Here is a 17,634-nt window from a genome sequence, read left to right as displayed (position 1 = left end):
ATAGTGAACAGAAAGGATTCATTGGGATCTTCTTTTGAGTAAACCTCACCACCAATTTTCTTTTTCAAGATCCATCTTTAGGGCAGCAATGTCGCATGTTCTTGGTCTTATTTCTGATGTATAAATTGTTAGTTTTACTTTTTTATATCTATATAATTTTCGTGAATTGCAAAGACAAGCAAGTTTTCAGCTACTGTATGTCTTTCATGAGAACTCCACTTACTTTATAATCAAATAGAGCAGTGGTCCCCAACCCCCGGTCCGCGGACCGGTACCCGTCAGTGGATTAACTGGTACCGTGCCGCGTGGGCTGCACCCGAAATAATGTTTTGGAGATGATTTAGTTTAACAGTTCATATGTTTGAAATTCATATATACAATCATAAATATATAAATAAAATCATATATTCTGTATGTAAAATTTACACGTCACAAATATACAACCTCTTATTGAATTTAGACTTTTTTTAAATATATTTTTTCAATCATATATTTTAAAAAGCACAGCCATTGATTCACATCTTTTCAGTTCTATTTCCTCGTTGTTCCATAAATTGTCACCTTGACCAGATACACACATTTGCTTGACCAGTTGGAAAAAAAAGCAAATAAACCACACTGGACTATAAGCCACAGGGCTCAAATCAAGAGAATAATGTTGCGGCTTATGGTCCGAAAAATACGGTATTCACATTTGTTTTTATTATTAGAAAAACTAACCGTATGGGATAGTTTTATATTGAAGTTGAAAGACAATATCCTGGGGATCTTTAGACACCACCTTTCATAACATTCTTCTTGAAACATAACAGCTAGACTAAAATTATGGAAGCTGAATGGGCTTGATCAGAAATGAACCGGTCCAGATTCTGCAAGGTAGAGGCCAAGCTACTCAGATAACAAACTGTCGTTGCACTCGGGTGGCCATGCGTAACCTCTGCCATCTGTGAGTGAGAAACAGGGACAGTGATGGACCGATAGAATGTCGAACAGAGATTCCAGACTTTGCTAATGCACAGTTGCGGGTTGAAGATTTCAAAGGGCCAGTGTACTAAGTGTAAATTCAATATTTGTTGCATTTAGATCAAGGTTGAAGCTTCTTGTGGCCTTATGCCGAAATAACACTACCATATGAAGGCTCCCATCTGTAAAATTAGTTGATTGTATTAAAAAGAGACATTTGATCGATTACATAGCCATTACATTGTACAGTCGTCCCCCGGTTTATGAACACCCTCCTTTACGAACATTTCGACTTACGAGCGTGGACCGTTGAGTTTTTTGTCCCCCACTTACGCACACACCTTCCATCTTACGAACAATACGACATGCCGGCCATTGTATCCGTACATTTATTTTCGCTTTGCCACGTCAACTAATTCAGAAGTTGACGCTCATAATGGCAACGTTGAACGCTATTGCTCTTACAATGTCACAGTCACTGTCTCAGACACGGTGTCAGTCATGGAGATGCCAATATGCTATTGGTCGATTAAGGTCACAGTCCCGGTCTCACTCAAGGAGATGCGGATATACTATTGGCCGGCGTCACGTCAATCACAGAAATGCCGATATGCTATTGGCCGAACGCCTTTATCTAGCTCACAGGCGTAGAACTCCAGTCCTCGAGGGCCGGTATCCTACATGTTTTCAAACCTTTTCCCTCAAAAACACCTGATTCAAATGATTGGGATCATTTTGAAGCTCCTGCAGAGCTTGCTAATGAGCTAATCATTTGAATCAGGTGTGTTGAGGAAAGAAAACCGGAAAACATGCAGGATGCCCTCGAGGACTGGAGTTCGACACCTATGATCTAGCTTGATGGCACAGCTGGTCGGGATGGAAGGAAGGAGAGAAAATGAGTGAAAAACGGAAGGAAGGAATGTTGTGAAGAAAATGTCATTTATCCTTTGTATATCCATGTTAATTAATTAACTGTACAGTAGATTATGGTACTAATTTTAAATATGTGTGTAAATTCGTGATGGTTTTAACTATGATTTCACTACGCGTTGCCAGTCTATGTGTACGTACAATTGACCTTGCTTTGCAACACCAACGAAATCATCTGCTCACACATGACACTGTAACGCTGATATGCTATTGCTCTTACAATGTCACAGTCACTGTTTCAGTCACGGTGTCAGTCGCAGAGATGCCGATATGCTATTGGTCGAACGCCTTCATCTAGCTTGATGGCACAGCTGGTCGGGACGGAAGGAAGGAGAGAAAATCAGTCAAAAACGGAAAGAAGGAATGTTGTTAAGACTGGCAAACTTTATCTGTTAGACATGGCTTCTAAAATTGTTAGTGGCGGTAAAGGGAGAAGTAAGAGGATGATGACAATAGAAACGAAGCAGGAGATCAAAAAAAAAGAAAAAAAGAGGCGCACGCATGGTTAACCTTGCTCGTGAGTATGGCCGTAACCGCTCGGCAATCTTCTAAGGGCAAGACTTTCCTTGCCGGGGGACGGACCTCGATCGACAACAAAATTGAGAGGCTTCTTCTATTATGGATTAAAGAGAAGGAAATCGCCGGTGATATGTTCTAGTTTGAGAAAAGTTCCCGTTTAAGAAAATAAATAAATAAATTCTGCGGGTTGGTCTCTGCTCCCCTCCGCCTCCACCCAGCTCAAGTCACGTCGCCCCAAAGGTAAATGTCATTTTTCCTTTGTATATTTATGTTACTTAATTTAACTGTACAGTAGATTATGTTACTCATTTTTAAAATGTGTATAAAGTTGTGATGTTTTTACCTAAGATTTTTGCACGCGTTGCACGCATTCACTAATTAACATAGGTTTGGATTGCCCGTCATACGAGCAGTTCAAATTACGAGCGTAGTCGCTGAACGGATTAAGTTCGTAACACGGGGGCCCGCTGTACTCATATTTTGGGGAGAATTTATACTTTTTTTGATTTGTTGATATTTATCCATCCATCCATTTTCTTCCGCTTTAGTTGATATTTATTAAAAGTACATTACAAGCCTATTTTTCCAAAGGCCTGACATTGTATTAAGCCAGTGTGGTGTATGCCAGAATGAGCATTCTGGTCTACATCTCAGAGATATAAGAGACATGTGAATTTAATGTGGAGCTGATAGAGCTGGAGGTAGAGGTGAAAGGTTAAAGATGGAACCTTTCTTTGTCTGCTCACAATGGACCATAGCAAACCAGGCTCCGGCTGGATTGGCCATTTCTTAAAGCTTTCTTAGTCTCTGGCTACAATGATCAATAAGATGTCACCAGGATTAGCAACAGAGACCACACACGAGACATTTTCAATGCACACCTCAGAGGACTGTAATGCCTCAGACAAAACTCGTCTTGGAATCTTACCTGATGAATTGAGGACTAGGCAATTAATTGTTTAGCAACAATGGCATTGAGTTTTAAGGCATTTGAGGCTTTGAGGCATGTGTCAAACATACTGTATTTTTCGGACGATAAGGTGCTACTTTTTCCTCATGATTTGAGCGCTGTAGCTTTTAGTGCAGTGCGGCTTATCTGCTGATTTTTCCACTGGTCAAGCAAATGTGCGTATCTCCTCATGGAGTCACTTTATGGAACAACTATGAAATAGAACTGAAAAGATTTGAATCAATGGCTGTGCTCAAAAAGAGTTTTAAAATATATTATTGAAAATACATATTAAAAAGTTATTAATAAGCAGTGTGTGCAAAAATTAATTCAAAATAATCAATTTATTTTATTAAAAATTAATTAATCTATCAATTAAACAATGGGAGACAGAATGCTATCAAAGTGTTGATTTCAAGTTTGAACTTGCTATTTAACTCTGTAATATTCTGTTGGTGACCTGTAGATAATATCAATCCACCCATTTTCTATAAATATAATGGGCCCAAACATACAGGCATGTTCAGTCTGTTAAAGAGAGGATGTTGCAGTTGGTAAACAATAAAAAAAGAATATTTAAAAAAAAAATCAAAACATTAATTTACCACCTTTTTGCATAAATATCTGATAAAATGACCTGCGGCTTTTAGTCCTGTGCGCCTTATCCGTGGCAAGAGGTGTTTTTTTGCTCATTTTTTGCTCCTGTGGTTTATATAGCCTTATAGTCCGGAAAATATGGTATTCTGAGTTTAATTTTGATGTGGTTTTGTCATAAGCATGAAATAGTTTCCTGAAAGTCTTGCAAAACGAGCAATTTGAATAAGACTTGTGATTCAGTCATACACCTGCATGGTTGCTACATGCCCTCTCAATACAGGAAAAATGATAAAAAAAATAATTGAAGATTTCAATAAATATGTGTTCTGTACTAATCTTTATCTCAAATATGTCAAATTTAATACTTTTCACGTTTAAAAATTCTGGTACCCACATGCACAAAAACTCCGGGAAGGGAGGGTGTCTACTTTGCGGATTTCTTTTAGTCCCAATTAACCATTACAAACGGGGGAACACCATAAACAGAAATAGTCAGGTATTTGGGCAGTTTTTTATACATACAGTATGTATGTTCACAATATTTAGTCAACCGAGATTAAGGATGGGACGAGACACAAATCCCATGAGATGTCTCACAAGATAGAGTCCACAAGAACGAGACAAGACGGGATTTCGTCTGCTATTGGTCGGCCTCACTCGTTTCAAAGTGGCTGATTAACATCAATAACCGTCCTGACCTGTGGGGTTGGTTGTTTGTTGTTTTGCCTCCTTCCTGAGGCCGTTTTTAGGTAATTGCTCTTATATATATATATATATATATATATATATATATATATATATATATATATATATATATATATATATATATATATATATATATACATACACAGTGGGCCCCCATGGTATGACCTTATTCAAACCTATGTTTGAAGGCAATCCAAACCTACAGTATGTTAATTAGTGAATGCGTGCAACGCGTGCAAAAACCTTAGGTAAAAACATCATGACTTTAGACACATATTAAAAATTAGTAACATAATCTACTGTACAGTTAAATTAAATAACATAAATATACAAAGGAAAAATGACATTTACCTTTGGGGCGACGTGACTTGAGCTGGTGGTGGGTGGAGGCGGAGGGGAGCAGAGACCAACCCGCAGAATATTAATTTTTTTTCTAAAACGAGAACTTTTCTTAAACGAGAATATATCACCGGCGATTTCCTTCTCTTTAATCCGTAATAGAAGAAGCCTCTCCATTTTGTTGTTGACCGAGGTCCGTCTTGCCCTTTGAAGACTTGCTTGCTTTAATAGCTTCCTTGTTCTTGAGAATTGTACCCATTGTCGAGCGGTTACGGCCATACTCACTAGCAAGGTTAACTATGCGAGCGCCTCCTTCGCATTTTTTTATTATCTCCTGCTTCGTTTCTTTTGTCATCATCCTCTTACTTCTTCTTTTACTGCCACTTGCAATTTTAGAAGCCATGTCTAACAGATAAAAATTTGCAAAGTCTTCACAACACACCGACCAGCTTGTGCCATCAAGCTAGATGAGGGCGTTCAGCCAATAGCATATCGGCATTTCTGTGATTGACGTGGCGCCGGCCAATAGCATATCGGCAGAGAAGACTGGAGGAAGGGTTACTGTTTCTCCATTCTCTCTCTCTTCCGTGGAGGTGAATCTGGCTGGGCAGTAGCCTTCCTCTTTTCTTTAAGAAGGAACCTGTCCATTATAAGCCATTTCGTACTGCAACGCGAGGTCGGACACTCGTACACCACTTTCATATTTTGCTATAATTTCCTTCTTCAGTTCAATAGTGGTCCTCACTGTTTTCCTCTTTGCCTTCCCCTTATCACTGTCTTTCTTTGGACCCATTATTAAGGGCTAGAGCAACATGAAAAAGTTTAAATCTGGGAAGAAATACTCAAACAAACTGCGTACGTCTTACTCCGCTGGCGGACTGAGTTGAACTGGCGCTTACCCGCTGGCCGAGAAGGGCCGAGGACTACGTTCGGGTCGGCTCGGCTAGTCGGGAACCGAAAATCTGTTCGAGGTCCGATGCATTTTCTACTTGAATTTTTTGGTCGAGCACCAATTTGGTCGAGTATAGAGGCGGTTGAGTACCGACGTACCACTGTATATATATGTATATATATATATATATATATATATATATATATATATATATATATATATATATATATACACACTATACACGGCTGCCCCATGGTTACAGAGACCCATTCCAAAGGCTGGATTTGTTTGTAAACTTCACAACCCAAACCACAACCCACCACTACTACCACCACCCTGATCGATGTCTCTTTGTCAAAAGTTGACAGCCCTATAATAAATACATGTTGGTTGACGGTTTTCAGTGAATGGATGAAGCAAGTCTTTTCCACTCTATATTTGTATGCCATTTCTTTAACAAAGTGCCACATGACCGCATCAATGATCGCTCTCCATCTTACCCCTATCCCCTATGATGCAGGCTTCATTGTCTGAATGACTCTTTCATAGTAAGCTGCTGTGGATGTTTTTTGTCGATAGAGGTGTTTTTTTTGATATCTCGTACCCTCTTGATATTATGTATTCTTTGTAAAGCTTAGCATTCATCCATTCTGCTTTTGTTGTAATGCACTCCAAACAAATTTGACTCAAACGCCGCAAACCCATACCATTCCAAACCACTGACATCACAGTTGCTCTCTTGGAAATGAACATTTTGCTTTTTTTAGCCATAGCCATGTTGCACAAGTCTATGGTGTATGGAAACAAGCCTGTTTTGACATTCTATAATAATTTATAGCCTCCTAGTGTTTTTTTGAATGTTTTATCATTGATGTATCAAGATCAAAGTCCCAAATTGGGTCAAATTGACATCTGTGGGTTAAACTGCCCCCAAGAATTGTCAAGGCCTACTCATATCCAGACAGCTTCTCTCAAAATATCAGATCCTCCTATCTATGTCAGTGTGCTATCATATCAGCAGCTGTAGACCCCTGGCCCAGCACGCCGCCACCTGTCCCCTCCTCCCCACACACACACATGGAAACACACACACGCACACACACACACACACACACACACACAACCACCTCATTCAGCCCCTGCCCTTTAGACAACACAAGCATATGTTTTCCCTAGAGCATTCACCCACATAACCTCTGTTCTGAAACACGTGCCTCGGTGGCCCACCATGAATAGACACACTTATCTTGACATTTGACTCATATAGATGCTGCAGACAGGCTGTTCTGTATGACTACCTCCCACTACGAGGATACGAGAATTCCAAATCTAAGATGCTGCATGTTTATAATGAAAGCGAAAAGCGTAAAGTTCTAGGGATGGGCAAAAACCAATACCAGGTATCACATTGGGATGACACCCGGCCCTATTTCAAAGTTGGCAGCCTATACTTGTGTTGGTTTTCTTCTTGTGGCACTCTAAAGAAAAACTTCAAAATAAAAGCCTGATAAGGCTAGTGCATTGACGCCTATGTAATATTTGGTGTTTTTATTTTGAAGGCGGCTTATGTAGTGGGTTGGTGGAGTGTCTAGAACAGAAAGGAATAACCAAAGTGTATTAGAGATGAAACAATTCACCAAATCCAAGGTTTGTTTCAGATCTGTTTTGTGCTTGTGGTTAGCACTGTGTACGTGTTCACTAGAAAAATCTAATGTACTGAAAGTATGTATTTTATACGTTATCAGTTACCATTCATATCATTGTATTATTATTTAAATTACTATTATTATTATTATTATTGTGCTTTTCTATCAATGCCAGTGGCAAACAGTGGCAGGCATATCAAAAAAATGCTCTCCAGTTGGACGGCAAAAGGTATTATCACAGGGTTTTCTGCAAATATATTAGCATTGTTTTCAACTGTATGAGCCTAATGGTGATTGCTAGGGATGGGTTTAGAGCTTGTGCGATGAGAACCATTTAATTTCTCGTCCCTGCATATATACATATATATACATATATATATATATATATATATATATATATATATATATATATATATATATATATATATATATATATAAAATTATACATACACATGCAACCCTGTGGTGATACTTTAATTTTCCTGTTAATGAAAATGTAGGTTTTTTTAACATTTTCCTGTTAATGAAAATGTAGGTAATAATATTGGCTGATGACAATATGAACTTAACCAAGGCCATACATCACAGCTAACAGGAGCTGTATGCATTTTTTAATACCACTCCATGTTAGGAAAGTTCTCAGCTGTAGATGAAAAGTATGCGTGGCAAACATGGTCTTTTAATAAACCATCACTTGAAGTATGACATTTCTCTGTATTACCAAACCCAGTGTTTGTTTTATGATTAAAACATTGATAGTTTAAAAAAAAACTAAAAAGAAAACATTAAAGAGACTGTTTTTTGGTGAATGACTCGTATAAATAAACGCTCCCTTTGAGAAACTTAAAGTCTGTTGCCTGTTTGCTGGGGTCATAAGGCACCTCCCCCTGGCATCATGTCTTTCCTCGCCAAGCGGGTGTGCACTACTATTTGACAAGAACTGGATTGAATTGACTGCTCGAATGCCACCTAGCCACAGATAACATAATTGTGAAGCTGCCTTACCCATGGGATTTTCAGCCCTGCCCCTCAAGGGCCAGCATCTTGGATGTCTTAAATGTCACCATGCTACAAGACATAAATAATCGGTCTATCAAGATTATCCAACTTCTGCAGCCATTGCTGATTGTCTGATCGGGTGCATTGTACAAGGGAGACATACGAAACATCTTGGACACCAGCTTTCAAAGACCAGGTTTCAAAACCACTGCCTTACCCCATGTACAAACTTTACTTGTGAGAAATTCAGCAGACTTTGAGGGGATAACAAGCGCTGACATCGGGTTATACACCACAGGCAAAATGTGGTTTGTTTTTGTCATATATTAAGGGATAACACCAAAATCGCACTATTGGATAATGTGATTTTGAGATGATCAAAGCTTCTGTGGACAGGTGACACGGCTCAGTGGTAGAGTGGTCGTCTGACAATCGAGAGGTTGGTTCAATCCCCTGACCGTAGTGACCATGTTGAACTGTCCTTGAGCAAGACACTGAACCCCATGTTGCCCCTAGTGCTGTGTCATCAGACGGTAAATGAGTTGGCAGTGACAAGTGCTGTGATTACCTGACGTAGAAAAAGCGCCATATAAGTGCATAAGTCCATTTCTCATATACATACACCAGCAATGGACTGGTTTAAAAAAAAAAAAAGGTCACATCTTTTCCTTTGGAGCGGCTTGACAGTGCTAAAAGATGAACTAGCTTGCTCTGTAGCAACACAGCTATCTTATGAAGGTGCACAACAACAGCAACAAGTTGTATGATGTGGCTCCTCTCCTTTGTGGTAACCTAAAAACTCTAATTGCGTAACTCTAATCTAACCTAATTACTTTGCTGTACAGTAAACGTTTGACTGTACATCTGGCTGGAACCATCTGAGGGTGGAGCACAACCAACTATGAACAGAAAATTTGTTTTATGCGCAAATAAATTGATGGTCAAACCTTTGCAGACAAGACAATATGGGTTGAAACACTGAAAAAAAAACTAACAAAAAAATCAAACATGTACCATAGATAGCAGGAGCTGTATGAATTGAATTGAAGTTAATGAAGTTAATACATAATATTTGAAGTTAATACAGTGGGCCCCCGGTATACATGATTAATCTGTTCCACGGTTGGGATCGTAATGCAAATTTGCCATATGGCGAGCAATCCAAATCTATGTTAAATAGCTAATGCATGTAAAACCGCAGGTAAAAATATCAAAATTGAATACAGTGATCCCTCGCTATATCGTGGTTCATCTTTCACGGCTTTGCTGCTTCACGGATTTTTTACAGCGTGGATATTTTTTACAGTGAATTGTGCTCTGAATCCTGATTGGCTCACTGTTTGGCTTACTGTTGTCTAGAAATAAAATATTGATGCTGTACTGTATTGGTTTTTCACTTGTCAATTTATTACAAAAGGCAAGAGGATCCAAAAGCTTGCTGTGTCTCTCCTGTAACTGCCCACACGTTTCGAACGTGCCAGTAAGCACATTGATTGACAGCTCGGTCACTGAGAGCCGATCACGTGGCTCGTAGGCGTGCCGAGAGCAAACACACACACACACTATGTAAGCACATAGCCAGCAATCGAGAAATGCACAGCTTTGGAAATCTGACTTTTACCTACATTCTTTTGTAATAAATTGAAATTTCATGTATATTGTTATGATATAAGAGGCTATAAGAGGTATTGCATTGTAAAATAATAATAAAAAAAAAATAATAAAGCTGATTACTTCACGGATTTCACATTGCTCATGTTATTTTTGGAACGTAACCCACGTGATAAATGAGGGATCACTGTATACATATTAAAAATTATATAGTAATTGTAATTGTATTGTATTGTAAGTATATATAATATACATGTATACAATTGAATAACATCAAAAATAAAAATATAGAAAGGATTTAGTGAGTGACAAGCTTGTTAAGGCCATATTCCCTAGTGAGGGTAGCCTAGCCTAGGCTAGGCTAGGCTAGCTTAGCCTACTTTGTATTTTTTTATTATCTCCAGCTTCGTTTTCTATAAAATTTCTCCTCTTACTTCTCTCTTTAACTTCACTAGCAGTCTTGTGACCCATGGCTAACCAATTCAAGTTTAAATTAAGCAGTAAAATGCACAATAAATACATTAGATCCAGTTTTTAGCATGCGGCCATTTTGACCGTGACGTCGACCAATAGCAGACCAGCATTGTAGTGACGTAAGTGATGACGCATGCATAGACGTATGAGCGCGGACACATCCAACATTATTACCTAATGAGTGTAGCCTAGACTAGCCTAGCCTACCCTTCTTGATTATCTCCAGCTTTGTTTCCATACTAATCATTTTCTTGCTTCTTTCTTTAAGATCACTAGCAATCTTGGGACCCATGGCTAACCAGTTAAAGTTTGAATTAAGCACTAAAATGCACAACAAATGTGATAGTGTAAAGCACTCACACGAGATCAAGTTTTTAGGTTGCCGGCCAATAGCAAACCACTATCTTAGTGACGGCCTGACGCTGAACAATAGCAGACCAGTATATTAGGGAGTTGTGACGCTGACCAATAGCAGATCAGCATGTAGTGACTTATGAGCGAGCGCAGTGCTACTCGCAGTCACGCACGCACACTGACTGCCATGTTTAAGAAGAGAAGTTGTTGTTTTTGATGTCGTACGGGGAAAAATAAATGTGATAAAGGGGTGCAGAAAAACATCACAGTCCACGTCGAAAAAAACCATAACAAAACAAGGCAGGCATGTCGTAAACCAGAGGTCCACTGTATTAGGCAAGATAGATTATATTTGCATTTGGTCCACTTGATCTATAATTTTGTAGTTGACTGCTCAGTAAACAGAAAATATTTGGGATATTGGAAAATGTATGTTCTTCAATTTATTTTACAAATAATTTTTCATGAACTCAATCTTTGGATACATCTTGTGGGATTTGTGCCTCATTTTCCATCCCTATAGATGATATTTACATTTGCACACAAGTTCAAATTTCTCGTTCTTTCTTTTGTCTGTGCACTCAAAAAAAGAAATTTTTTAACTGGAAAATTTATACGAAGCATTATTTTATGTTACAAATTTTGCCAACATCTCATGGTCGTACTCTTGGACTCAATATTCGACATAACGTTTCAGGTCAGATCAGATTTGCTGTCTTTTGACACATCTTAGTTTTTAGTCTGCACTTTGTAATGAAATTGCTCTTCTGGGACTGAAGCATTTGCCTGTTTCTCAGGAGGCACAAACTATATCACCATATATTTTTTTAGTATAATTGTGCATTTTAATAGAACCACAGACTCAAGCATTCACATTTTTAATGATTTTTTTTCCCCTTTTTTCATAGGATTTTTCGGGGATCACTCGCTAGAGTCAGAAAATAACGACAGCACAGGTAAGTCATTCATGTACCTACATACCTACCTACTAGGGGTGTAACATTAACTGATTTGAATCAAAAATCCCATTTTGATTCAAATGATGCAAATTATGTACACATGACTAATGAATCAATCTAAAAGTAGCTTGAACTGGCCGATGGCCCAATCAAGTTGTAACAGATTGATTTCATGTTGCTGGTGGACCTAAACATAGATGTTTTATAATACATCTTACATAGTTCAGTTGCAATCAATTCAATGCCATGAGTATGAAAATGACCTTTATGGACACGGACTGTTAATCTGTATTTTCTTATTTGATTCATATGAGAATTTTTTTCTTTGAGAAACAAGTCAGACAGCACTTTGTGAGAGAAATGTAAGGAGAAAATATGGAACAAATTCAGCTGATATATAAAAACAACAAAGTAGTGGATAAAAGTGTCAGCAAGAGAAAACATAATAATGGCGTTGACATTTGGATATTGACCATTATAGTGAACACATTTTAGCTGTCCATGTCAGGAATGTTGTTCTTCAAGCATACTCAAACTGTTTGAGAGTGTCACCGCAACATTCACCACTCGCAAATGTTTGCCCTTCAGTGGGATAGGGCCTTTAAAACCATACTCTCTTTTGGAGAAGGTAGACTTTCAGGACATGCCTTATCGATACAGCATACAGACAGGACACCATTTTACTAAAGCCCATATCCTACCGAAAAGCTGGCTGGCGAGTGTCTGCGAAGGTTGCAGCTCTTTTGATTTCATCCAGGGTTCATTCAAGTGCATCAGATGCCACTAGATCAGGGGTCCCCAACCTTTTTACCACCATGGATTGCAAATTTAAAGTGCACATAAAATATGAGGCTCACCATTTACATCAAACTAATGGTAGCCCTGAGCTTGTTTGCGTCTCAAAAAAACTCAATGTACAAAATGTACAAACATGAACACAAATTACAACCAAAATAAATCGTATAACTGAATCACAAGCTATTTATTTCAATACAAAACATTAATTAGATGCAAATAAGTACTTATCGATGCAAAACCTTTGCATATGGTAACATATAGTAAAGGAAAATACATGGCACAAACAAAAAAACTAACGAGCTAAACACATATAAGGCAGCACTATATAACAAGCTAAAGATAAGAACTAACATAAGCTAGCATACTATCCACAGTCACAAGTTGTTGGATCAACACACAAATTAATTTGGGGCATATTATCATTAATGACAACATTCTTACAAAGAAAGTACAACTTACAGACACTTGTGGGCAATGTTCCATCTAATTTTCAATGCTTCTGAGCATTCGCCCAAACTCTCTGAGCAGGCTTTGGACCAAGGTGAGCAACTTCAGACATGCACACAATGTGTCGCCGTGTGCCAGTCTGATGTCGCTCTCAAAGTGACCTACATCATATAAGTCACAATTTGTCATTAATGTGCAAGGAAGGCGGGGGGCTTTGAGTATATCTAGGGGCCTGGCTGCGACCCTGGAATGATGACGCAAGGCAGCTCGGAACTCCCGAGAATTTATGTGAACAGCCCGACCTGATGATGTCCAACAACTTTTAAACATTTGTGTGGACTGGTAATGTGCTTCTTGGTAATTTATCCATTCATTTATGAGGGGATAGCTGAGGTGACATCTACAAGCGTCATCCAGCACCAATACGGGGGAACGATGCATCTATGATTGTTTTCTTTGCATTTTATTGCCAAACAAATCACAATTATTTTTGTTCGTTTTCAACAAGTTTGTTGTTGATATTTTTTTCAAATCTTGAGCAATAAGTGTTTTAGACATGACAATTTAATGTATATTGCACTTGTCACCATTGTAATAAACAAGTCACAAGTTGTGAAAAAGAAAAAAAAAAATCTCACTCACTTTCACCACGTTCTTGTATTTGCATATATGCCGACAGCCATCCATCTTAAAAGAAGCGGATGTAGATGTGTCGCCGCTCGTTCGCCAGGAAAGGGGGTTAGCATTTGCGTCTCTTAACTCTGCATTGTTTTTCGCTAGCTAACCTCCACAGACGTGTATATACAGGGAACGTTTCTTTTAATGTGTTTGATTGGATGAATAGACTAAGTGAAACTTATTGTCTCATTGGCTGGACACTTTTCACTCGCTGAGTCACAATGCAAAATGGTACAGAAAACAATATTATTGGTCTGATTAATCCGATTAGATGAGGTCTAATATTATACATTATTTAATACGTTGATATTGCATTTTGTTTTATACGCAGAATAGATCTTCTTGTGCACTGAGAATGTGCGGGCAGTATGCACTTGCGCATGTGCGCAGCTTAGAGGGAACACTGTTCGTGGACCAGATTTCAAAGAGACAGATCAACATGTGTGTCACCGACAGTAACTGCTCAACTGACCACACCTTCCTTCCTCACTACAAAATGTCATATTAACAGCGGCCAGAGGCGGTGCCAAAAAGCAACGATCAAGCCAAGCAAAGCACAAATGAATGAACTGTTAAATGATAAACTTAATAACTTTCAAAACATAATTATTTCAGGTGCGGCCCATGCGGCCGATACTTCAATGTGATATCCACGTTCTAAAGCAGACATGCCCAAAGTCCGGCCCGGGGTCCAAATGCGGCCCGTGGTCAATTTCCATCCGGCCCGCAGCCTCCGTCATAAAATCAATAACGTCTGGCCCGCATGGCGAATTAATACATTGGGCAGCAGCGCTGTTACCTGTGTGTGCTAAGTGCTGCCATCTATAGGCTCAATTAGGAACAGCAAATTAGTATATGAGTAATTGACTGTATGAGCCCCTAATTTTCTTAAATGGCGACAATCAACAAAAGGAGGAAAGTTGAGCTGCAGTGTGACGCAGTGAGCTGCGGTCAGCACCAGCAGCTTTACATCACCAACTTTTACTGACAGCTGGATAAGGACGTTACTGAGAGATTCGAGCATTTGGTAAGAAAATGCTAAGCTTGTTCGGTTCGAGGTATTTGTGTGAGAAGACATTCTCGGGTATGAACTTAAATAAGAGCCGTGCGAGGACACGGCTATCGAACTCTCACTTACAAGACATCTTGCGCATCCATACTACTGTCATCGAGCCACACCTGGCCTTTGTCCTGCACTCCAGATCTCAGTTTCACCCATCACACTCATGTGAACAATTCATTTTTCATTTACGATCAGTCTGAAAACGTTTTCTTTTTTTAACTTTTCACTCCAAATCAATAACCATTTAAAAATCCAATCAACATTTATAGTTACTAATTTCATCTTTAAAATGAGCCCTGCACTTGTTGATATGACTATTACTTGTTCATTTCTCTGTTATTGTGTTTAAAAATTCTATAAACATTAAACTGCCATGGTGAGATTTTTTTATGTTTCAAATGTAATTTGCACCCAAGAGTACAATTACTTCTGTTCAACTGTTACAAAAAAGTTAGTGTTAAAAAAAGTGAAGTTAAGTGAATATTCAATTTCAATATTTAATATCAATTCATTTTTGATGTGCATGTTTCAAATGAACCAAAACACATGCTTAAGATAGCTGAAATGAAAATAAAAAAGAAAATGTTAAACACAGAACGGCTCGCTGAAATGTATTAAATTGCTTTTTTATGTAAAGAACGCTTGCCAAGGTTGGCCCCCCTACATTTTTAACACACCAAATCTGGCCCACTTTGCAAAAAGTTTGGACACCCCTGTTCTAAAGCATAGTTGTCAAACATAATGACCCGCTGGCCAGTTCTGGCCTACAAATGTGTTTAATCATGCCCACGAGATGACTTTGTAAAGTATAAAAATGTGCTGAATTTTTAAAATAATAATAAATAAATAAATAATAAATCTGAAATTGCTGTTTTAAAGTTATATCAATAACTATCATGGTTTTATTGGTCAGGCCCACTTGAGAATCGATTTTCCCTTATGCGATTTATCCCTTCTAAAGAATCGATTTATCCCTACTAAAGTGATGTCCCTTCATGGGCCAATTTCCATCTTCTTAAATGGAGACTAGAAAATCCAAGTGAAATAGAATGATACTCATAATTTCAAGTCAGGAAACTACGAATGTACCAATTGTTTGTCAAACCATCCTAATTAACATAATGCAACACAAGGGCAGTGCGGCATCAAAAGATGCCGGAAATGTGCCCCTTTCAGGAAGAATACTGAGGCAGGGGTTAGGTGATGGTCCAATGTTAAAGTCCAGGTTCAGGCGAAGTGCACCCAGGACTTCCTTTGCTGCCATCGCAGCGCCAGGTGGCATGTAGGAAGGGTCAGAGGTTGAACGCAGTTCAGAATTTCGCTGACCTCGACGTGACTCGCCGTCCCAATTGTCTGTTGCGCTCCTCCAGGCATTCTCATCGCTCCTTCTCCAAATGTGTGAGAGGAGAATCAGATGGGTTGGGGTGAAAAAGTGGAAAGAAGTCAGGCAAGAACTAATAAACCTACACAGCCAGTGAATAACCAGCATTGTTGTGTACAGCAGGAGGAGTGGTTGATTTATGAGGCCAAACCTGATAGGGTTGTAAACTTGACGATTAGGGCTTGTGGCTGCGGCGACTCGCTTGCTATTTGCCCTATTCTACCCTTAGGATGCCTCAGTGCATGCATCGGGTAAAGGTGATGCCCTGGTCAAGGGGGGCTAAGGCAGCCTTGTAAATGTTCTAACAGGGCTGGGAATTCAGAGACCCCCATTCAGTGACCAGAAACCTAGGTCAGGGGCCAAATAGCCGTGTTAGCCACAGCTGTTTTCAGCACTAGCTTGTAGATTGTTATAAGCGTCTAATACATGCAGTATCCCAAGTGAGATCATTTCCGCTGACTCCTTATACTTTTGTATGACCTTTCCTTATCAGATCTTCTCCAGCATATTAGAGTTTGCTCATAAGTGATGTTGGTTTCTTATATGAAGGTGGCTTCACATAGTTTTAGTGGGAGGAGGTGGTAAAAATGACATTTTTGCATCTGGATTCAACAACTCTCAAGTTTAATTCATTCATCAAGCCAAGCTTCAAGTCCAACTTGAAATGTCAAATTTCATTTTTAATAAAGAAAAAAAAAATCAAACAGCAGGTGTTTACGTCAGGATTGTCCATGGGATTTTGCATTACCCTGGGAAACAAGCAATGCATACACCTGCACATACACACGCGCACGCACACACACACAGCTTTTGACAAACAGCCGCAGTGTCAGAAGATGATCAAGCTTCTTTAGTGATTAACTCATTCTTCAGTGTTAATTATTACCAGCTGTCTATTCCGACATAATTTCAGACTTTTCCACCTGTATGTTTTCCTTTAGTAATTTCAAAAATATGTTATTCCAATATTGCACTGAATGTGATAGAAAATTATGTATAGTGATTTGTCATAAAGTTGCAAAAAAGTAACTTATTTATTTAATATTCATCAAAATATTATTTATTTGTTTCTTTCCAATTACATCCCCTCCCATGAAGTCATTAATCGATCTACAAAATAACAACCCCAGCCACTCACAAATTATAGCCTCCTGCTGCATGACATGTTCCGAGCCAACAGAGGGGGCTAGATGCACGCTAGATTTCTATAAGACTTGTGCGCCCACGTGCAACCTGGACCCGATGAACCTGATAACCATATGGAAGTACTTGGCTGAAACCCAGCTCCTGCTTTCCATTTGTCTTCGCATATCTTGACTGGCGTTTTATT

At 38.9% G+C, this 17,634-nt stretch overlaps 1 protein-coding gene across 1 annotated transcript in view; it reads left to right on the top strand.

The window, feature by feature from the left end:
- nr6a1a (nuclear receptor subfamily 6, group A, member 1a) overlaps positions 1-17,634 on the top strand; it is a 146,892-nt gene that overhangs the window by 19,865 nt on the left and 109,393 nt on the right. The window contains exon 2 of the mRNA XM_088411640.1: positions 11,887-11,934. Within this exon, the coding sequence (XP_088267766.1) occupies positions 11,887-11,934 (48 nt within the window). The remainder of the gene's footprint in view (positions 1-11,886; positions 11,935-17,634) is intronic.

This window comes from Hippichthys cyanospilos, chromosome 1, assembly GCF_059441005.1.
Source record: "Hippichthys cyanospilos isolate Australia breed blue-spotted pipefish chromosome 1, RoL_Hcya_1.0, whole genome shotgun sequence".
NCBI classification, from domain to species: domain Eukaryota; kingdom Metazoa; phylum Chordata; class Actinopteri; order Syngnathiformes; family Syngnathidae; genus Hippichthys; species Hippichthys cyanospilos.
The sequence above is the reverse complement of the archived record's forward strand: the minus strand, read 5'-3'. Positions and strand labels throughout refer to the sequence as shown.